Consider the following 25,831-nt stretch of genomic DNA (forward strand, 5'->3'; position numbering starts at 1 on the left):
GACTAGTCCATAGTTTAGACTATGGACTACTCCATTGTCTAGTCAACAGACTACTCTTTAGAGTAGACCATACACTTGTGAATAGACTATTCCCTAGACTGACTGTCAACTAGTCCATAGACTCGACGTTAGACTGGACAAAAGACTAGACCATGGGCTAGTCTAAAGACCAGACGATAGACTAGATAATAGTTCAGACAAACTGTGTGGGAATTCTAATAACATAAGACAAAATTGTAGTCTTTAAGATCCATCTATTGCTTATATTAAGTAGCTTCCATCTCATAACTTAAAGAACCAGTTACTGCTCTAAGGCCCAGTAAGTTTTCTTTCCTCTAGGGTAACGATTGCTACTATTTAAACTGTAGCACTATCTGCCACTCACATTCATATAACATTTACATATGACAGTAGGAAATCAACTTTAAAACTATGAACAAAAAAAAAAAAAAAAAAACTAAAAACTAAAAGAGGAGATTAAAATAAAAACGAGAAAAGGAGTAAGACAAAAAAAAAAAAAATATGTGTAAAATAAATATTACAATACAATAAAGAATTGTATGTGCACTTTAGTAACAGAATATTAAAATTTTATTTAACTCCAGGCTGACTGGCCGCAAATCGTTGTTATAAAACTAGTACAAAACATGTAAGACTGTTAGTGTCGGTTTTAATGAATTTTAAATACTCTATAACATGGTTTATATTAAAAGTAGTTTTTAAACGAGATATATCTTTATATTGGTCTTTTACCGATTCTATTGATTCGTTTGATTTTAAATAATCAAAATTTTCTATTGTATATACGATGAATTTGCACAAATTTTGGATGAGTAAGATATCTGGGAACTTTGAGAAATTGATTTCAGTAAATATATAAACAGATGAATTTCGCTAATTCGTTGCATATATCCTTCTTATATGGATGATGAATAGTGCATAAGTGTAGCTAATTGGTTACAGTATGTGCTACTGAACGTTCACACTATACAATTCTAAAACTAGTCCATAGTAACATTAACACACTAGTCTTTAAAAAAAACAACAATTTAATTGTTTACAGTTTAACATGTACTAGCTACATATTGCAAAGTTGTGATATTTTAATAAATTTAATAATATTCTTGCAAGAGAGTCACAATCGGAAATTGTAATGTCTTATAAATTCCGATAATTTTAAGAACAAAGCCGAAATGAACCACAATTCAAGGAGATATGGTCAATACTCTACAATTCAAACACTTTAATATCCCTTCATACATATGTTGCTTCTTACTTTTACCAATAAAAAAAAATATGTATAGTATACTTTATGCTGCTTCTATAATTTCAAAATTTTAAGTATAACTTATTGCGGGTATATAAAAATATTCAAATTTAAATATGAAACTTTATTGTTTTTGGTTTTTGGCGTGAAGTTGTTGTTCCTCTTTTTACAAAACATCTAGAAAAATTGTTATTGTTAAAGAGTGTGTTATTGGGTTACATGCTTTTTCGTTTTGTTATTGTTGCTGCTGTTTATTATTATATTGTATCTGAATAATGGCAAGTTTTTTGGCTGTTCTTTTTTTTACAAGCGTTTGTTGTTTTTTTTTTTTTTTTCTCCCAGTTTTACAAAGTTTTTGGCTACGAGGTTTTCTATTCAAACACTTAATACTCGTTATTCATTTCTATGTTAGTTGTACATACATTTAGAGAGAGAGAGTCTAAAACATATAGCAACAATAGAAATTAAAAACAAAAAAATATGAAAGAAAAAGTTTGTTTGAAAACTAAACATACACATACATCAGTATTTGCATAAAGTACACAAACTTATACACACACTGAAACACATACATACACTTCGGCAAGGACCCACATACACACTTACAGTTCTGTGGCAACAAGAAAAACGCACTAAGTTATTTTACGACTTTTACTATAAATGGCCAGTCTATCTAGTCAGACTAGACTATAGACTAGACTATAGACTAGACTATAGACTAGACTATAGACTAGACTATAGACTAGACTATAGACTAGACTATAGACTAGACTATAGACTAGACTATAGACTAGACTATAGACTAGACTATAGACTAGACTATAGACTAGACTATAGACTAGACTATAGACTAGACTATAGACTAGACTATAGACTAGACTATAGACTAGACTATAGACTAGACTATAGACTAGACTATAGACTAGACTATAGACTAGACTATAGACTAGACTATAGACTAGACTATAGACTAGACTATAGACTAGACTATAGACTAGACTATAGACTAGACTATAGACTAGACTATAGACTAGACTACAGACTAGACTATAGACTAGACTATAGACTAGACTATAGACTAGACTATAGACTAGACTATAGACTAGACTATAGACTAGACTATAGACTAGACTATAGATTAGACTATAGACTAGACTAGACTATAGACTAGACTATAGACTAGACTATAGACTAGACTATAGACTAGACTATAGACTAGACTATAGACTAGACTATAGACTAGACTATAGACTAGACTATAGACTAGACTATAGACTAGACTATAGACTAGACTATAGACTAGACTATAGACTAGACTATAGACTAGACTATAGACTAGACTATAGACTAGACTATAGACTAGACTATAGACTAGACTATAGACTAGACTATAGACTAGACTATAGACTAGACTATAGACTAGACTATAGACTAGACTATAGACTAGACTATAGACTAGACTATAGACTAGACTATAGACTAGACTATAGACTAGACTATAGACTAGACTATAGACTAGACTATAGACTAGACTATAGACTAGACTATAGACTAGACTATAGACTAGACTATAGACTAGACTATAGACTAGACTATAGACTAGACTAGACTAGACTAGACTATAGACTAGACTATAGACTAGACTATAGACTAGACTATAGACTAGACTATAGACTAGACTATAGACTAGACTATAGACTAGACTATAGACTAGACTATAGACTAGACTATAGACTAGACTATAGACTAGACTATAGACTAGACTATAGACTAGACTATAGACTAGACTATAGACTAGACTGTAGACTAGACTATAGACTAGACTATAGACTAGACTATAGACTAGACTATAGACTAGACTATAGACTAGACTATAGACTAGACTATAGACTAGACTATAGACTAGACTATAGACTAGACTATAGACTAGACTATAGACTAGACTATAGACTAGACTATAGACTAGACTAGACTAGACTATAGACTAGACTATAGACTAGACTATAGACTAGACTATAGACTAGACTATAGACTAGACTATAGACTAGACTATAGACTAGACTATAGACTAGACTATAGACTAGACTATAGACTAGACTATAGACTAGACTATAGACTAGACTATAGACTAGACTATAGACTAGACTATAGACTAGACTATACTGACTATAGACTAGACTATAGACTAGACTGTAGACAAGACTATAGTCCAGGCTATAGACAAGACTAAAGTCTAGATCATAGATAAGACTATAGTCCAAACTATAGACTCGACTATATACTAGATTATGGTCCATACTATAGACATGTCTAGACTAAACTATAGTCTAGTCTATAGTCTTGTATATAGTTTAGTCTATAGTCTAATATATAGTTTAGTCTATATTATTTTCTATAGTTTAGTCTAAAGACCAGACTTTAGTCCAGAATGTAGTCCATTTGAGAGCCACACGCTAGTCTAACTTAAGATATATCCTTTTTCCTTGTAACCACAAAGTTATTCAAATAAGACTTTATACTAGAGACATACTTACATACATATTTGTTGTATTTCTATTTGTTGAACAACAAAATGTAGCAAGTAATTTTCACCATACAACATGATTTCTGAATTTTAATGAAAAATAAGAAAAACTAAAGCAAAAATATGTATTTATTTATTATGTTTTTTTTTTTGCCTTTCTATTCCTGTTTTGTACGAGTTACCAGTTATGTGTGGAAAATATTTGGTAACAACATAAAATAGTTTGAGGCTTAAATAAGAAATAACAGATGAGAAGGCTTAAATGGTTTAACTATGGACAAAAACCTCAAAAAATCAAAAACTATATCAAAAGTTTCATTTTATCATTGTAAGCAAAGATTAGTATCTTTTCTATGTATTTATTTATATGTACATATTTATATTTACATTTAAATTTACAAACTGTGAAATATTGTAGAAAAAAAAAAAAATTGCAAAGTACAATTTTAATTAAGTCTTCAAATGCTGTTGCTTAAAGGAAAGGGAAGTGGGTTGGTCAAAAAAATGTATTTGTTTTATACACATTGATTTAGAAATTTAATTTAAATTCGAAATATTTTGTTTCTAGTTTTCATAATAATTGTAACATTTTTATAAAATTTCACTAAATATTAAAAATAACAATTCACTAAATTGTTATTTAAAAAAAATGCAAAATATTAAAAAATAATATTTACTACTAAAACTATGCTTTATATTCATTTTTGTCAAAATCTCTAAACAATCTATTGGCAACAGAAAACTAAAATGCCTTTGAGACTAAATCCTCTGAATATTTAAAATATTTATTTAAATCATTTTAATAAATAAAACAAAAAATTGTTTTTAACATGAACAAAAAAAAACAACAACATTTTTTTTTGTTTCCACAAATTCCATACGTAGTACGAAAAAGGATCAACCATTCTATTTTTACAACTAAATACGTCTCTGTAAATCATCTGGTTAGTATCATCATAACATTGTTAACGTGACCACCATTACCACTGCCATCAGCTGCAGTCGAAGCAACTGCCACTTAAACCGCCTTACAAAAACAACAGTAAAAGCATCAGTGTTTGTTATAATAACAACAACAACAACCAACAGCCAATACAAATATAAACGAATAGAAAACAAAAAGCGCTGATTGCAGTTTTTGTGCACAAAGTGGGACTAATAGGGAGTCTGTTTGACGAGAAATTAATGCGACTTCTGCTATAAGTCCTTCAGAATGGAATAACATTGATTATGGCTGAGTTCATTGTCTTGTCTATGGACTATCTTATGAGATGGTCTATGGACTAGTCTGTTGACTAGGCAGGACCATTCTACGGACTAACCTATTTACTAGTCTATGGACTAGCCTATTGACTAGCCCATGGACTAGCCTATGGACCAGTCTAAAGACTAGCGCATTGACAAGCCTATAAACTAGTCTATATACTAGCCTATTGACTAGTCTATGTACTAGCCCATTAACTAGTTTATGGACAAACCTATTGACTACTCTATGGACAAGCCTATTGACTAGTCTATGGATAAGCCTATTGATTTGTCTATGGACTAGTCTATATTCTAGTCTATGAACTAGTCTATGGTCTAGTCTATGAACTAGTCTATGGTCTAGTCTATGGCATAGTCTATAGACTAGTCTGTGGAGTAGCCTATTGACTAGTCTATGGACTAGCCTATTCTCTTTGGATTAGCCGATTGACTAGTCTATGGACTAGTCTATTGACTAGTCTATGGATTAGCCTACTGACTAGTCTATTGACTAGCCTATTAACTAGTCTATGGACTAGCCTATTAACCAGTCTATAGACTAGCCTATTGACTGGTCTATAGACTAGCCTATTGACTAGTCTATGGACTAGCCTATTGACAAATCTATGGACTAACCGATTAACTAGTCAATGGACTAGCCTATTGTCTAGTCTATGAACTAGCCTATTGACTAGTCTATGGACTAGCCTGTTGACTTGTCTATGGACTAGCCTATTAACTAGTCTATGGACTAGCCTATTAACTAGTCTATGGACTAGCCTATTGACTAGTGTATGGACTTGCCTATTGACTAATCTATGGACTAGCTTATTGACTAGTCTATAGGCTAGCCTATTGACTAGTCTATGGACTAGCTTATTGACTAGCCTATTGAATAGTTTGTGGACTAGTCAATAGGCTAGTCCTATCTATTATATAGTCTAATAATTAGTCTATTATTAGTCTATTGAGTGTTTCTATTGACCAGTCTCCTATAGTTTTGGTACCACCCTAATAGTAATATCTCTGCTATGTCGTGTCAGTATATTTGTTTTTATGCAGGTTTTTCGCATAAAAATCATATCATGTTTGATACATGATACCATATCCATATATGTATGTGTAAATGTACGATTTTATGTAGGACATGATTTCAGTGTACCGTACCTCCCTCTCTCCCCTTTACTGCCTGCTATGCCATAAAGATTTTTAACGTTTTTAACTCAAGCAAAGATACTAGTTAGTTGGAATAGACCATCACAATGTTACATGTCCATACATTGAACATTTTTATGCAATTTTCTATTGGAGGCAAACAAAAGCATTTGCTTTACAAAAACAGCAGAAAAAAAAACAACAACAACAAACCTAAAATGAATTCTCTTTTGGGGTTTGTATGATGTTGTTAGTTATACTTTGGACTATATAGTTAAACTCAAATCTCTATATGTATGAATGTTGCAAAGCATACTAACATGCATATCCTCTGTATTCATGCATGTCCTGTACTAGGAATATGTATTTAAACTATGTTTGCATACATGTATGTTTTTTATATTATTTCAAACTGATGATGCTAAAGATAAATTTTTTCATATTAAAAAAAAAAAAAGTTGAAAGTTATGAAAAATTAAAAAAAAAAAAAAAACAAAAGAAATCCTTTAAAAAGCATAAAAATACAAAACGCGCTGCTATATACGGTAGACAGTGGGTTTTGTTAAAGGATTTTAGTGAGCATATTGAAGTTAATGCGCTGATATGGGTGTTAGTTGGTTTAAAAGGTCTGATATTCCTTTTTTTTTCTTAGTAGTGTTAAGTTCATTTCTGTAATAAGGTGTGCTTTGTATCGTTGATTATCCCAAAAATTTCGTTGAAAGGAAATTTGATTTATCCAAAAATTGGATAAGTTTTCCACAATTTATCCCAAAAAAAATTTAGTTTTCCATAGTCCAGAGTAAAGACTAAACTATAGTCCGCACTACAGACTAGACTATATTCCATACTATAGACTAGACTATAGTCCATACTATATATTAGACTATAGTCCAGACTATAGACTAGACTATAGTCCATACTAAAGACTACACTGTAATCTACACTATAGACTACACTGTAATCCAAACTATAGTCTAGACTATGGTCCAGACTATAGACTGGACTATAGACTAGACTATATTCCAGACTATAGACTAGACTATATTCCAGACTATAGACTAGACTATAGTCCAGACTATAGATTAGACTATAGTCCAGACTATAGACTAGACTAAAGTCCAGACTATAGACTAGACTATAGTCCAGATTATAGAATAGACTATAGTCCAGATTATAGACTGGACTATAGCCCAGATTATAGACTAGACTACAGTCCAGACTATAGTCCAGGCTATAGACTAGACTATAGTCCAGACTATAGACTAGACTATAGTCCAGACTATTGAATAGACTATAGTCCAGACTATAGACTAGATTATAGTCCAGACCATAGACTAGACTATAGTCCAAACTATAGACTACACTATAGTCCAGACTATAGACTAGACCATAGTCCAGACTATAGACTAGACCATAGTCCAGACTATAGACTAGACTATAGTCCAGACTATAGACTAGACTATAGTCCAGACTATAGACTAGACTATAGTCCAGACTATAGACTAGACTATATTCCAGACTATAGACTAAACTATATTCCAGACTATAGACTAGACTATAGTCCAGACTATAGACTAGACTATAGTCCAGACTATAGACTAGACTATAGTCCAGACTATAGACTAGACTATAGTCCGGACTATAGACTAGACTATAGTCCAGACTATAGACTAGACTATAGTCCAGACTATAGACTAGACTATAGTCCAGACTATAGACTAGACTATAGTCCAGACTATAGACTAGACTATAGTCCAGACTATAGACTAGACTATAGTCCAGACTATAGACTAGACTATAGTCCAGACTATAGACTAGACTATAGTCCAGACTATAGACTAGACTATAGTCCAGACTATAGACTAGACTATAGTCCAGACTATAGACTATAGTCCAGACTATAGACTAGACTATAGTCCAGACTATAGACTAGACTATAGTCCAGACTATAGACTAGACTATAGTCCAGACTATAGACTAGACTATAGTCCAGACTATAGACTAGACTATAGTCCAGACTATAGACTAGACTATAGTCCAGACTATAGACTAGACTATAGTCCAGACTATAGACTAGACTATAGTCCAGACTATAGACTAGACTATAGTCCAGACTATAGACTAGACTATAGTCCAGACTATAGACTAGACTATAGTCCAGACTATAGACTAGATTACAGTCCAGACCATAGACTAGACTATAGTCCAGACCATAGACTAGACTATAGTCCAGACCATAGACTAGACTATAGTCCAAACTATAGACTACACTGTAATCCAAACTATAGTCTAGACTATGGTCCAGACTATAGACTAGACTATAGTACAGACTATAGACTAGACAATAGTCCAGCCTATAGACTAGACTATAGACTAGACTATAGTCCAGACTATAGACTAGACTATATTCCAGACTATAGACTAGACTATATTCCAGACTATAGACTAGACTATAGTCCAGACTATAGACTAGACTATAGTCCAGACTATAGACTAGACTATAGTCCAGACGATAGACTAGACTATAGTCCAGACTATAGACTAGACTATAGTCCAGACTATAGACTAGACTATAGTCCAGACTATAGACTAGACTATAGTCCAGACTATAGACTAGACTATAGTCCAGACTATAGACTAGACTATAGTCCAGACTATAGACTAGACTATAGTCCAGACTATAGACTAGACTATAGTCCAGACTATAGACTAGACTATAGTCCAGACTATAGACTAGACTATAGTCCACACTATAGACTAGACTATAGTCCAGACTATAGACTAGACTATAGTCCACACTATAGACTAGACTATAGTCCAGACTATAGACTAGACTATAGTCCAGACTATAGACTAGACTATAGTCCAGACTATAGACTAGACTATAATCCAGACTATAGACTAGACTATAGTCCAGACTATAGACTAGACTATAGTCCAGACTATAGACTAGACTATAGTCCAGACTATAGACTAGACTATAGTCCAGACTATAGACTAGACTATAGTCCAGACTATAGACTAGACTATAGTCCAGACTATAGACTAGACTATAGTCCAGACTATAGACTAGACTATAGTCCAGACTATAGACTAGACTATAGTCCAGACTATAGACTAGACTGTAGTCCAGACTATAGTCCAGACCATAGACTAGACTATAGTGCAGACTATAGACTATACCATAGTCCAGACCATAGACTAGACTATAGTCCAGACTATAGACTAGACTATAGTCGAGACTATAGACTAGACTATAGTCCAGACTATAGACTAGACTATAGTCCAGACTATAGACTAGACTATAGTCCGGACAATAGACTAGACTATAGTCCAGATTATAGACTAGACTATAGTCCGGACTATAGACTAGACTATAGTCCAGACTATAGTCTAGACTATAGACTAGACTATAGTCCAGACTATAGACTAGAATATAGTCCAGACTATAGTCCAGACTATAGACTAGACTATAGTCCAGACTATAGACTAGACTATAGACTAGACTATAGTCCAGGCTATAGACTAGACTATAGACTAGACTATAGTCCAGGCTATAGACTAGACTATAGTCCAGGCTATAGACTAGATTATAGACTAGACTATAGTCCAGGCTATAGACTAGACTATAGACTAGACTATAGTCCAAGCTATAGACTAGACTATAGACTAGACTATAGTCCAGGCTATAGACTAGACTATAGACTAGACTATAGTCCAGGCTATAGACTAGACTATAGTCCAGACTATAGACTATAATCCAGACTATAGACTAGACTATAATCCAGACTATAGACTAGACTATAGACTAGACTATAGTCCAGGCTATAGACTAGACTATAGACTAGACTATAGTCCAGGCTATAGACTAGACTATAGACTAGACTATAGTCCAGCCTATAGACTAGACTATAGACTAGACTATAGTCCAGGCTATAGACTAGACTATAGTCCAGACTATAGACTATAATCCAGACTATAGACTAGACTATAATCCAGACTATAGACTAGACTATAGTCCAGACTATAGACTACATTATTGTCCAGACTATAGACTAGACTATAGTTCAGACTACAGATTAGATTATAGTCCAGACTATAGACTATAGACTCAACTATAGGCCAAACTATAGAATATACTGTAGGCCAGACTAGACTATAGATTAGACTATAGTCCAAATTTTTCTAAATTCCAACATTTTACAAAAATCATTTTAATTATTTTGTTGCAATTTAAACTCCACCGTATATACAGTTTGGCTTAGTCACGGGCTTAAGTACAAAAAATATGATAAAAAATTGAATGTATACAAAAACAAAAACAAAAAAAGAATAGAAAGAATTGTATTTATCGTGATAACGCCGACAAAAAACTCATATATCAAATGCTCATAGTACAATGATTTATGTATTTTAAAGCTGATTTTGTTTTTAACTTTAGTTTTATATTGCAATGTGTTGCTCCAGCAACAGCGGCAGCAGGAGATGCAGCACATCATCATATGCATGCACACAGTGTGAATGTATGTATAGATGTATGATTTCAAATGGTGGTTGTAAGTTATAGTATAGTAGTTGCGATAGTAAATATGCAATTCAAAAGATTAAAATAGTTTTCATTAAAACAAACACTAACACACACACACAGACACACACACATACAACAATAAAAATTATAACGGAAACAAACAAATTCTGAGTCAATTCTTTACTGTTTCCTCTCTCTTTTTTTTTTTTTTCTATTTCAATATCCAATTTAGATGTTATGCTGGCAGCTCGTGGTGTCCATAGATTGGAAATCTCCTCATTGGTTAGCGAAGAACTACAACCGGCCATACAATTGAAAACAGCAGCAGTGGTCCTTAAACCAAACGAAGCTAAAATATCACCTTTAAGTTCGACACGTGACGTGATACCCGAAGGCCGTCAAATCTATCAAAATCTTCTTACCTACACCCTAAACGTGGCCAAACCCATGGAGGTAGCTATCTATGCACCCATCTTTAACTCTGTTCTCTATGAGTCGGAGTATGAATCCCAGTTGTGGATGATTTTCGATGCTAACAAGCATATGGTAGCATGTGGTGATGCCAACTCTCACACCTTTTATACGAAATTGGATAAGGGCGAATATACGATACGTCTGCAAATACGCCACGAGAAACGTGACTTGCTGGAGAAAATCAATGAGGCCAATATGGTGGCACTATTTAAGCTGCCCAACAGCTTGAATCTTGAAGTTTATGATCATTACAACCAATCGGTGATAATGGGTCGTAAGTTCAATTATTGTACGGTTAAGCAGGATTGTCCCAAAGTCTTGTACGTGTCACCTTTATCGCAAGAGAAACTAACAAAAGCTGGTTTGCCCAGCAATAGTGCCTGGTTGGGTGGCAGTATTATGTTGGCTAAAGATGAAATGGGACGCAAAGCTGATGTGCAAGAGTTTACATACGTTTTAAATCCAGCTGAGACAGGCAAAAAGAATGGTGGTGCTAATGGTGGTGGTAGTAGTGGTTCTAACTCCAATACTTCGTCCACTGCAGCTAATGCTAAAACTAAATCTACTGCAGTGGCTGCAGGTGGTGCTGCTGCTGGCGGTGGTGGTCCTTCGCCTGTACCCTCAAATGCTGGTGATGCCGGTCAGGGTTCACCCAAGAAAGCCAAGACAGCCGTAGATGAATATGCTGAGGGTTTGCGTGATTTCCAATGTACAATGTTAACTAAATGTGGTAAGTTGAATGGAGTTCAAATATACAATGTACATACAATTTTTTCCATTTCTATAAGTTACGTGTTAAATAGGATTAAAAATAAGTAATTTCAAGTTTTTCTTTTAAGAAAACCTTATCTTAAATTTCCTAGCAAAATCAAAAAATTCACTTTATTACTACCTTAAAGCTACTCAACAGCATCAAGCAATAAATGTCTCTTAATTAACTATTTATTAAAAATGCAACGATAATAATCTTAACGTCATATTAAAATAGCTTCCGTTCATTTAACTCTGTCCACAGCAGGCTTGGAAAATTTAAATTTGGAAATAGCACTGTGACTCTTAATCGAGGAGATGGAGTGTTATCATTAAAAGTACAAAATTTACTAGGCCATTGACTACTATATTAGCTAGTGCATTGTCAACTTACTAGTCCATTAAAGATGACTAATCTGTTGACTGGTCTCCTGACTAGTCTGTGAAGTAGTATATTGACTAGTCTATTGACTGGTCTATTGACTAGTCTACTGTCTACTAGTCTTTTGACCAGTGCATCGAATAGTCTATTGACTAGTCCATTGACTAGTCTATCGACTTGTCAATGGACTAGTTAATAAACTAGTCAAAAACTGGTCAATAGAATAATCAATCAACTACTCAATGAACTAGTCAATAGACTAGTCGATAGACTAGTCAATAAACTAGTCAATAGTCTAGGCAATAGACATGTCAATAGTCTAATCAATAGGCTAGTCAATAGTCTAGCAATAGACTAGTCATGCTGGTCTGACTAGTCAATAGTCTAGTCAATAGACTAGTCAATAGACTAGTCAATTGACTAGTCGATAGACTAGTCGTTTGACTAGACCATTGAACTAGTCAATAGACTAGCCAATATACTAGTCAATCGACTAGTCAATAGACTACTCAATAGTCCAGTTAATAGACTAGTCAAGAAACTAGTCAATAGACAAGACTATTGACTAGTCTATTGGCTAGTCTATTGAGTAGTCTATTGACTAGTCTATTAACTATTGACTACTCGATTGACTAGTATATTGACTACTCGATTGACTAGTTTATTGACTAGTTTATTGACCAGTTTATCGACTAGTCTATTGACTAGTGTATTGACTAGTCTATTGAACTGGTCAATAGACAAGCCAATAGACTAGTCAATAGACTACTCAATAGACTAGCCAATAGATTACTTAATAGACTAGTCAAGAGACAAGTCAATAGCCTAGTCAATAGACTATTGACTAGTCTATTGACGAGACTATTGACTAGACTATTGACGAGACTATTGACTAGACTATTGGCTAGACAATTGACTAGTCTATTGACTAGACCATTGGCTAGTCTATTGACTAGACTATTAACTAGTCTATTGACTAGTCTATTAACTAGACTATTGACTAGTCTTTCGACTAGTCTATTAACTAGTCTATTGACTAGTCTATTGACTAGACTATTGACTAGTCAGACCAGCATGACTAGTCTATTGCTAGACTATTGACTAGCCTATTGATTAGACTATTGACTAGTCTATTGACTAGACTATTGACTAGTTTATTGACTAGTCTATTGACTAGACTATTGACTAGTCTATTGACTAGTTTATTGACTAGTCTATTGACTATACTATTGACTAGTCTATTGACTATACTATTGACTAGTCTACTGCTAGACTATTGACTAGCCTATTGATTAGACTATTGACTGGTCTATTGATTAGTTTATTGATTGGTCTCTTCAATTGTCTATTGATTTGTATACTGACTAGTCTACTAAATATTCTGGTTGCTAGTCCATTGACTAGTCTACTGATTAGTCTATAGAATATATTATTGAGAAGTCTATTGACTGGTCTTTTAACTAGTCTACTGATTCGTTTATTGACTTGTTCATTGACTAGACTATTGAATTGACTGACTAGACTAATGACTGATCTTCTGACGAGTCTATTGATTAGTCTACTGTCTAATCTACTCACTATCATATTGACTAGTTTATTTGCTGGTCTACTGACTAGTGTATTGACTACTTAATAAACTATTATCTAGTTTATTAACTATAAGTTTTCCATCCCTGCTCCGCTTCACTATATACTTTGCTATTTATTTATTTACTACAGACTACGTTATATTGTTGTAATAATATTTTTCAACATTTTTCTCATTATACCCTACACCACTTTAGTGGGGAGGGTATATTGGATTTGTGCTGATGTTTGTAACATATAAAAATATTCGTCCTAGACCCACCTTAAAGTATACCAATCGGCTTAGAATCGTTTTCTGAGTCGATTAAGCTATGTCCGTCCGTCCGTCCGTCCGTCCGTCCGTCTGGCTGGCTGGCTGGCTGGCTGTCCATGTAAACCTTGTGCGCAAGCTACAGGTCGCAATTTTAAAGATAATTGGATGAAATTTGGCACGCACGTTTTATTTGACCCAAGGACGAAGCCTATTGAAAATGGTTAAAATCGGTCCATTATTTCACCTAGCCCCCATAGAACAGAACCCCCCGAAAAGGGCTTCTGAGCTCATAATTATGTTAAATATACAGATATATCGATAAAATACGGCATAACTAAGTTTTATAGAAGTCTTGATAACCCTGCCAAATTTCATAAAGATCGGGCCCCATTTGACCCTAGCTCCCATACAAAGTCCCCTTCAGAAAATTACTTGAATGTCCCAAATTAACTTATAAACACAAATATCCCGATGAAATTCAGCACAATAAAATATTATGTAAATATAAATATATTCACAAAATTTTATCGGGCTTGGTCCATATTTGCCCCTAGCCCCCATATAAAGCCTCTTTCAGAAAATTAGTTTTTCATCCATAAATTTCTTAAATGTATCGGAACCAGGGAATATTGAAGATAAATGCGATATTATGAAAAATAAATCACATTTAATATTCATAACTGGTGTAGGGTATCATATGGTCGGCCACGCCCGACTATACTTTCTTACTTGTTTTTTTTTTTGTTTAAATGGCGTAATCATGATTTTAAATTGCATAAAATTTATTGCAGCATTTTAGGGTGTGTCGGAAGTGGCATGTTTGCCAAGTAGACACTATTAACGTTTATATTTGTTTTTCCCAGTTTATTTGCAATTTTATTCTGTTTATTTTTCAATTTGTAAAAAGAATTTAATTTCGAAAATAAAAAAACATAAATAATTAAAACAAAAAGAAGAGAAGACAAAATTGGCTGAAGTTTTTTAACAAAACCACCAAGTGCCAAGTTAATTAAATTCTTATTAATTTTATTTGTTCAGTATTTTTGTGTTTTTTTTTTTCGGTTTTGTTAAGTTTTCTCTGTTTTGTGCCCGTTTGTTGAATTTTTAAATGTTATAAATTGCAGTGGAAGTAGTGGTGATCGGTTGGTTAGTTTTAATCTCTTTCCAGTTGATTAAATTCATCGAACATTGGTTTAATTCCACATAATTTCACAACTTTTTGTTTTCATAATGCCAGCCAACTGAATTTAAAAAAAATTCATGAATTCTTTCTTCTTCTTGTTTTTGCTCATAATTTGCATTTATATTGTTTGTGTGATTTTTTGCGATTTTATCCTTTTATAATGATGTTTTCTTGTTTGTTCTGTTTTTTTTTTCTCCTTTAACAATGCAGAACTTGAAAAAGCTGAAAAAATCTATGAAGACATAATTGCTGCACATCCCAAACATTTGGCTGCTCATTTACTGCTCATACAAAACATTGAATCATCATCTGAATTGAAGGCTCAATATCCGTTTACATTTGCCAAGTCATTAAAAGCAAACAATATTACGCCAGCAACAGGAACAACAACAGCAACAACTGAGGATTTATCATCGTCATCCTCAGCTTCATCATCGTCTGGTGCTACTGGGGGTGGCGGTGGCTGCGATGCAGAGGATAAACAAAAGGAGAATAAACAAAAATTGCGCAATGCTCTCGAACGCATTGTTCTGTTGGCGGACAATGTCATTAGGGATACCGATAAAGATGCATTGTTGGCATACTATGGCATTAAATGCGATACTCGTCCTGATGCCTCAAAGATTAAAACGTAAGTTTATTTTTTGCAAAAATTTTTTTTTATTATCATTTATCCTCCTTTTTTTGGTGGGTTTCTGTGTTAAATTTTCAAAGATTATTTCCTCCTATTTTAATTTTAACTTGACTATCTGTAGGCTATGTATACAAATATGAGGCTGTGAGTTTGTCGGTGTGTTCTTTTGCCCACAGATTCTTGTACTCGTAAATTGATTCATTTATGTATATGTATGCCTCTATGAGGGGGTGGTGTGTTTGTGTACTTACTATATGGATTGTGTGGTAGTTGTACATGGCAAGGGAATAGTAATTATAAGCGTCCAACCGAAGGTGTTTTTATGAATGAATAGTTTTTTCTTTATTTCCTGTTTTTTTGGGGTTTTCACTATAAACCGAATGTGTTGCCAAAAAGATTTATATTTATTTTTTTAGATACCTTAAACGATTTATATTATTGAATATATGACATTTGTCTACTATTTAATATTGAGATGTTTTGAGAGTAAAGTTCTTCAGTGGTGGTTAATGACCTTAGTTTTTGGCAATTTTAAAGACTATATTCCAGACTACAATCAAGATTTTAGTACAGAATATAAAAGACTTTTGTTAAGACATTGTCCCCGACTTAATTATAGAATTGACTATAGTCTAGACAATGGTCCGTCCAATAGTCTACAGTCTGGTTTATAGTGAAAATTGAGTTGTATCCTTGAGTGAACTTTATAGACTTGACTATAATGTGGTTTATAATCTTGCCTATAATCTGGACTATAGTCTTGGCTATAGTCTGGACTATAGTCTTGATAACAGTCTGAACTAAATTCTGGACTGGATTATGTTCTTTGCTATAGACTGACTATAGTCTAGACTATAGTCTTGGCTATAGTCTAAACTGTAGTCTTGACTATGGTCTATACTATAGTGTTGACAATAGTCTGGACTATAGTCTTGGCTATAGTGTTGACGATAGTCTGGACTATAGTCTTGGTTATTGTCTGGACTATAGTCTGGACTCTAGTCTTGGTTATAGTTATAGAATATATTTTCTTTAGTCTGACCTATAGTGTTGGCTATAGTCTAGACTATAGTATTGGCTATAGTCTTGGCTGTAGTCTGGACTATAGTCTTAGCTGTATTCTGGACTATAGTCTTGGCTGTAGTCTGGACTATAGTCTTAGCTGTATTCTGGACTATAGTCTTGGCTATTGTCTGGGCTATAGTCTTGGCTATTGTCTGGACTATAATTTCTGCTATAGTCTTGACTATAGTCTTGGCCACAGACTGGACTATAGTTTTGGCTATAGTCAGGACTATAATTTTTACTATAGTTTTGACTATGGTCTGTACTACAGTGTTGACAATAGTTTGGACTATAGTCTTGGCTATAATGTGGACCATAGTCTTGGCAATAGTCCGGACTATTGTCTTTGCTATAGTCTGGACTATAATCTTGGCTATAGTCTGGACCAAAGTCTTGGCTAGAGTCTGGACTATAGTTTTGGCTATAGGCTGGACTATAGTCTTGACAGAAGTCTGGACTCTAGTCTTGGCTATAGTTTGAACTCTAATCTTGACTATGGTCTGTACTACAGTGTTGACAGTAGTCTGGCCTATAGTTTTGGCTATAGTGTGGACTATAGTCTTGGCTAAAGTCTGGACTATAGTCTTGGCTATAGTCTGGACTATAGTCTTTGCTATAGTCCAGACTATAGTTTGAACTCTAATCTTGACTATGGTCTTTACTATATATACTATATAATCTTGACTATGGTCTGTACTATATATGGCTATAGTTTGAACTCTAATCTTGACTATGGTCTGTACTACAGTGTTGACAGTAGTCTGGCCTATAGTTTTGGCTATAGTGTGGACTATAGTCTTGGCTAAAGTCTGGACTATAGTCTTGGCTATAGTCTGGACTATAGTCTGGACTATAGTCATGGTTATAGTCTGGACTAGAGTATTGGCTATAGTCTGGACTAGAGTCTTGGCTATAGTCTGGACTACTGTCTTGGCTATAGTCTGGACTAGTCTTGGCTATAGTCTGGACTGTAGTCTTGGCAATAGTTTTGACTGTTGTCTTGACAATAGTCTAGACTACAGTGTTGACTCTATTCTGAACTATTGTCTGGATTATATTCTCGATAATAGTCTGGATTATATTCTTGGCTATAGAATGGACTATAGTCTAGTCTATAGCATGAACTATAGTCTTGTCTATAGTATAAACTATAGTCTTCATTATAGTATGAACTATAAATGAACTATAGTCTTGACTTCTATCTTCACTATAGTCTTAACTATAGTCATGACTACAGTCTTAGCAACAATTTTGACAATAGTCTTGGCGAGACTATAGGACTATATAGTCTTTACCATAATCAAGACTATAGTCTATGCTATAGTCAATTCTATAGTCTATAGCATAGTCTATGCTATTGTCAAGACTATATTCTTTTTATTACTTATTTCTCTCTACTTCAACACACCCCTCTCCCCCAATATTTAAGAAAATATTTTCTTTCAATTAGTTCATTAAAATATTTTATAAAAAGTGTGACACTAACACAATTACAAACTTCTTTAATCGGCTTATAACAGACATAAGTAGTTATTTTTTTTTTTTTAACAATTCCTTTACCCTTTAATGATGTGCAAATTTAATTTGAAAGTTTTAAGACTTAACTCTATACAAAATGATTATATGGTATGACCGAATAAGATACTTTGCCACAATAAAATTATATATCCATGTGCCGAAATGCAATTATCGGCCGTTAGCATATTGTTGTATTGTAACTATAACTGTAGAGGAATATAACGTTATACATTAACCACCACCTACACCAGCGTTGCAATTTTACAATCATTTTTAATTGAGATAAGGATACAAAATATGGAGAAACAGGATGTGTGTTTTAGTGTGTGTGTCTGTGTAGTAGACATTAACGATGAAATAAACGTACAAACGCGCCCATGATAGTTGCCTTTAAACACAGAAAGACAATTACAAACAATACACATAAATACACCCATATAATTACTACAACAGAATACCTGCACACTTACACACACACACATACATTTATGGCTAAGAGGTAGAACGTAAAAGTTTACAAAAATATCTGGCCTCTAAAATATACATACAAATACTGTTTACATTCAGTTGAAATAACTTATTAGACTGTTGTCTTATTAAGTCATTAATACAAACAGATATAACTACTTTTACAAACACTTGCATCTAGTAAATATGTATGTTTGTATATGTTTATATTTATGTTTGCAGCATGCGGATACACGTACTCAAACTCATTTATATGTTTATCAAACGAAAACATAATTATATGTTGCTGTTTGCCTCCCCAATCTTCTAACAATGACTTCCTTTGTTTAACAAAATTAATGAATATTATTTTTTTTTTTCATTTTATTTTTGTTTTATCTCAACTATAATAAAGATCGTAACTATTGTTTTCAAACTACTAGAAAATACACTCACACACCAAAACCCAATCAGCACAAAAAACTAACAATATGTTTTAAAGGAAACAACAGACTGGCACAGCTAAACCATAGGACAGACAGACAAGAACAACAGACTAGGGAACAACAATAAGGAAAACAAAAACATTGTTATAAGGATATCATTATCTATATAAAACAACTTAACATATTCATTTTTGTGTATTTACTTGTTGTTATTGTACTAATGCAGCACTTTCTTATAATATTCCCTTAAAAACACATTGTCTACATCTAGTTTTTTTCCTAAATTTTTATATTTATTTATTATTTTTTGTGCTTGTCGTTTATATCATAAAAACAAGAAGTAGACAAGAACTTTTCTAAAAAAAAACAGCACCCAAAACATATTCAAATTCATTTAATGGCGCCAATGTTAAACCAATATTTGTAATTGCTGTTGATTAACAGAAACCTCTAGAATTTCATTAACATTAGAGAGAGAGAAAGAGGTGTATGTTAAAAGAGATTAACACTACATATCCTAACAGTTGTAAAACTGTAGCATGATTTTTATTTTATCTTGTCAATTTTATATCACTGTTAAAGTGTTCATAACATTTTCGAACATTATGTTAATAACAACAGGATACCTTAACATTAAGGCAAAATATGTAATATTGGAATAAGTGAATGGATAAATGTTGAATGTCTTGTACAGTCTATAGTCTAGTCAAGTGTAGTCTATAGTCTAGTCTATAGTCTAGTCTATAGTCTAGTCTATAGTCTAGTCTATAGTCTAGTCTATAGTCTAGTCTATAGTCTAGTCTACGGTCTAGTCTACGGTCTAGTCTATACTCTAGTCTATAGTCTAGTCTATACTCTAGTCTATAGTCTAGTCTATAGTCTAGTCTATAGTCTAGTCTATAGTCTAGTCTATAGTCTAGTCTATAGTCTAGTCTATAGTCTAGTCTATAGTCTAGTCTATAGTCTAGTCTATAGTCTAGTCTATAGTCTAGTCTATAGTCTAGTCTATAGTCTAGTCTATAGTCTAGTCTATAGTCTAGTCTATAGTCTAGTCTATAGTCTAGTCTATAGTCTAGTCTATAGTCTAGTCTATAGTCTAGTCTATAGTCTAGTCTATAGTCTAGTCTATAGTCTAGTCTATAGTCTAGTCTATAGTCTAGTCTATAGTCTAGTCTATAGTCTAGTCTATAGTCTAGTCTATAGTCTAGTCTATAGTCTAGTCTATAGTCTAGTCTATAGTCTAGTCTATAGTCTAGTCTATAGTCTAGTCTATAGTCTAGTCTATAGTCTAGTCTATAGTCTAGTCTATAGTCTAGTCTATAGTCTAGTCTATAGTCTAGTCTATAGTCTAGTCTATAGTCTAGTCTATAGTCTAGTCTATAGTCTAGTCTATAGTCTAGTCTATAGTCTAGTCTATAGTCTAGTCTATAGTCTAGTCTATAGTCTAGTCTATAGTCTAGTCTATAGTCTAGTCTATAGTCTAGTCTATAGTCTAGTCTATAGTCTAGTCTATAGTCTAGTCTATAGTCTAGTCTATAGTCTAGTCTATAGTCTAGTCTATAGTCTAGTCTATAGTCTAGTCTATAGTCTAGTCTATAGTCTAGTCTATAGTCTAGTCTATAGTCTAGTCTATAGTCTAGTCTATAGTCTAGTCTATAGTCTAGTCTATAGTCTAGTCTATAGTCTAGTCTATAGTCTAGTCTATGTCTAGTCTATAGTCTAGTCTATAGTCTAGTCTATAGTCTAGTCTATAGTCTAGTCTATAGTCTAGTCTATAGTCTAGTCTATAGTCTAGTCTATAGTCTAGTCTATAGTCTAGTCTATAGTCTAGTCTATAGTCTAGTCTATAGTCTAGTCTATAGTCTAGTCTATAGTCTAGTCTATAGTCTAGTCTATAGTCTAGTCTATAGTCTAGTCTATAGTCTAGTCTATAGTCTAGTCTATAGTCTAGTCTATAGTCTAGTCTATAGTCTAGTCTATAGTCTAGTCTATAGTCTAGTCTATAGTCTAGTCTATAGTCTAGTCTATAGTCTAGTCTATAGTCTAGTCTATAGTCTAGTCTATAGTCTAGTCTATAGTCTAGTCTATAGTCTAGTCTATAGTCTAGTCTATAGTCTAGTCTATAGTCTAGTCTATAGTCTAGTCTATAGTCTAGTCTATAGTCTAGTCTATAGTCTAGTCTATAGTCTAGTCTATAGTCTAGTCTATAGTCTAGTCTATAGTCTAGTCTATAGTCTAGTCTAGTCTAGTCTATAGTCTAGTCTATAGTCTAGTCTATAGTCTAGTCTATAGTCTAGTCTATAGTCTAGTCTATGGTCATAGTCTAGTCTATAGTCTAGTCTATAGTCTAGTCTATAGTCTAGTCTATAGTCTAGTCTATAGTCTAGTCTATAGTCTAGTCTATAGTCTAGTCTATAGTCTAGTCTATAGTCTAGTCTATAGTCTAGTCTATAGTCTAGTCTATAGTCTAGTCTATAGTCTAGTCTATAGTCTAGTCTATAGTCTAGTCTATAGTCTAGTCTATAGTCTAGTCTATAGTCTAGTCTATAGTCTAGTCTATAGTCTAGTCTATAGTCTAGTCTATAGTCTAGTCTATAGTCTAGTCTATAGTCTAGTCTATAGTCTAGTCTATAGTCTAGTCTATAGTCTATAGTCTAGTCTATAGTCTAGTCTATAGTCTAGTCTATAGTCTAGTCTATAGTCTAGTCTATAGTCTAGTCTATAGTCTAGTCTATAGTCTAGTCTATAGTCTAGTCTATAGTCTAGTCTATAGTCTAGTCTATAGTCTAGTCTATAGTCTAGTCTATAGTCTAGTCTATAGTCTAGTCTATAGTCTAGTATATAGTCTAGTCTATAGTCTAGTCTATAGTCTAGTCTATAGTCTAGTCTATAGTCTAGTCTAGACTCTAGTCTATAGTCTAGTCTAGACTCTAGTCTATAGTCTAGTCTATAGTCTAGTCTATAGTCTAGTCTATAGTCTAGTCTAGTCTATAGTCTAGTCTATAGTCTAGTCTATAGCCTGGTATATCTGTAAAATCTGTAGTCTTCTCTGTGGTCCCTCTATAGTCTAGTCTGTAGCACAGTCTATAGCTTGGTCTGTAATCCTGTCTATAGTCTAGTGTAGTGTATAGTATAGTTTTGGACTATTCCATAGTCCATAGTCCATTTCTGAAAATTGCTTAAATTTGTTTGAACGAAGTTAATCTAATGCATATCTGCGGGATAACAAATTATTTTTTTATGTATTTCATGGTTTACAGTTAGTATGAGTGATTTTTATTTATTCAAAATAATTAAGTATACGCCACCTTTAATTAACAAATTTTTCAAACGAAACAACATGTTGTATGAGTAATATGTATTTCCATATATTGAAATAAATATTACTCATACAACATGTTGATTTGTTAGTGAAATTTATTAATGAATTTTAACTCCAATAATTTTATTAATAAATAAAACAAAATGGAAATTAAGAACTGTTTCGATAGCTCACCATATTTTAAAAATTTAAATACAATTTCTTCTTTTAAGTAAAACGATAAAACCGGACCTTTACCCTTAATTTCTCTTTAAAATAATAATTTTCCATAAACCCTATACATTTTCTAAAAGATTTGTTAACATATTTACTAAGATTATCTATGAATTAGTTTAACTTAAATACATTTAACATGTATTCAAGTAAGTATTACCAAAAATTTTAAGAATTTAACTGCTACACATTTTAAACCAATTAAATTTTACACTTAAACTCCAGCAACATCTTTAACAGTCTATAACAAAAGTAAGTGAGAGTAACATTTAGATAACATTAAAATGTTAACATAACATTTTCTAGCATGCGTTTTTGAACCAAACAACTCTCCCACAAAAGTTGCAATTTTCATACTCACTTTTCTCTCGAAATTTTCCAAAAAACTCGCTCTTAAATTTTGCATTTAATCTCGCAAATTTGCTAAAAGTTTGTGTGAACAATACTTGGCAAAGTGTGTAAATGTGAGTAAATATATGTATTCGTGTGTTTATGCGCTAAGCTCGTTATCCTTTCGCTGAGCTTAAGCCGAAAGTGTAAATTTGCTAAAGGAATAAGAAAGAAAAAAGGGAAAGAAATTTACACTTACAAAAAGCATGCACTGAATATGGGTAAAAGGCAATATGTCGGTCGTTGTAGTCGTTTTTACATTCGTTGTCAATTTGTTCTTCTCTTACTCTCTTTTTTTCTTATTTTTTATATGTTTCACTCGTTTGTTTGTTCGTCATTTAGCTCGTTTACTTGTGTCGCATGTGTGTGCGTACATAAAAAGTATTTAACCTTCAGTCATTCATTCATACGAGGAGTATGTGTATGGTTTCAAATATTTGTGTAATGTTAACCTCTTCAAGGATATTTCTCGCTACAACTAACACATGTACATGTGGTTTTTCAATTCTGTTTGCTGGGTTGGTTGCTTAAATGGATGTATGTTTGGTTGTTTGCTTGCTTGCTGCTTGGTCCCTTGTTAATATTTTGTATTTTTGTTTTTTATTTAATTTTTATGCTTTTGTTTTGCTTATTTTTTAATATGTTTTACGTAGATTTGTTGTATATTTAGTTACTCTTTACATGTGTATGTGTCATGTGATGGGTTTGGTTTTTCCTTTTCTTTTATTTTCTAATTTTTGAAATGTATGGCTTGAACTAAAGTTGTTTGTACATACACATATTTGTAACTAAAAGAGCGTAAATGTATATCCTTTGGATTTTGTTTAAAAATAAATATGTACAGTAAGATGATTCTTAAAAATATTTTTAGACATTATGGTATTATGCCACAAAGCATCATTCGGATTCTATGTCATGAAACAACAAGTGGGTATTTTTTTTTTTAATAAAAGCCCCTATTGAAGGCAAAAATTCCTAAAGAAGAATTTCTATCATAGGAACTTTAGTCTAGGGTATATTTTGAAGTCTAGTTAAAGTAATGAATATTGAAGTTTATAGTCTAATCAACAGTCTATTCTCTCGACTAGCCTATAGTGTATTCTATAGTCTGGACTACAGTCTATTACACAGTGAGAAGTAAAGACTGTTCTATAGTCTGGACTATTGTCTATTCTATAATCGATAAAATAATCTGGACTTTATTCTTATCTTATAGTCTGGACTAAAGTATATAGAGTCTGGACGCTAGCCTATTCTAAAGTGTGGACTATAGTCACTTCTTTAGACTATACTATTATTAACTATTCAATAGTCTAGACTATTGTCAATTCTATAGTCTCTAAGCTGGACTATAGTCTAGTCTATAATCTAGTATATAGTCTGGAGCATAGCCTAGTCTATTGTATAGTCTATACTATAGTCTATTCTATAGCGTGGAATATAGTTTATCCATTGACTACACTATTGTCTATTCTATAGTATGCACTATAGTCTTGTGTATGGACTGCAATCTATTCCATAGTCTTGATTATAGTCTTGTCCATAGTCTGCACTATAATCTGGACTAGTTTCGACAATAGCCTAGGCTATAGACCAGTCTATAGTCTAGTCTATAGTCTAGTCTATAGTTCAGTCTATAGTCTAGTCTATAGTCTAGTCTATAGTCTAGTCTATAGTCTAGTCTATAGTCTAGTCTATAATCTAGTCTATAGTCTAGTCTATAGTCTAGTCTATAGTCTAGTCTATAGTCTAGCCTATAGTCTATTCAATAGTCTAGACTATTGTCAATTCTATAGTCTCTAAGCAGGACTATAGTCTAGTCTATAATCTAGTATATAGTCTGGAGCATAGTCTATTGTGTAGTCTATACTATAGTCTATTCTATAGTGTGGAATATAGTTTATCCATTGACTGCACTATTGTCCATTCTATAGTATGCACTATAGTCTTGTGTATGGACTGCAATCTATTCCATAGTCTTGATTATAGTCTTGTCCGTAGTCTGCGCTATAATCTGGACTAGTTTCGACAATAGCCTAGGCTATAGCCCAGTCTATAGTTTATAGTCTAGTCTATAGTCTAGTCTATAGTCTAGTCTATAGTCTAGTCTATAGTCTATAGTCTATAGTCTAGTCTATAGTCTAGTCTATAGTCTAGTCTATAGTCTAGTCTATAGTCTAGTCTATAGTCTAGTCTATAGTCTAGTCTATAGTCTAGTCTATAGTCTAGTCTATAGTCTAGTCTATAGTCTAGTCTATAGTCTAGTCTATAGTCTAGTCTATAGTCTAGTCTATAGTCTAGTCTATAGTCTAGTCTATAGTCTAGTCTATAGTCTAGTCTATAGTCTAGTCTATAGTCTAGTCTATAGTCTAGTTTATATTCTAGTCTATAGTCTAGTCTATAGTCTAGTCTATAGTCTAGTCTATAGTCTAGTCTATAGTCTAGTCT

General features: G+C 33.1%; 1 protein-coding gene across 1 annotated transcript in view; it reads left to right on the forward strand.

The window, feature by feature from the left end:
• LOC119610784 (tripeptidyl-peptidase 2-like) overlaps positions 1 to 25,831 on the forward strand; it is a gene marked incomplete at both ends in the record, with an annotated part of 121,380 nt that overhangs the window by 66,239 nt on the left and 29,310 nt on the right. The window contains 2 exon segments of the mRNA XM_037966132.1: positions 10,952 to 11,923; positions 15,559 to 15,979. Coding sequence (XP_037822060.1) covers positions 10,952 to 11,923; positions 15,559 to 15,979 — 1,393 coding nt within the window.

The sequence above is a fragment of the Lucilia sericata genome, unplaced genomic scaffold (assembly GCF_015586225.1).
Source record: "Lucilia sericata isolate MDLA Ls3-8-SP2 unplaced genomic scaffold, ASM1558622v1 Contig001277F_arrow, whole genome shotgun sequence".
NCBI lineage: Eukaryota > Metazoa > Arthropoda > Insecta > Diptera > Calliphoridae > Lucilia > Lucilia sericata.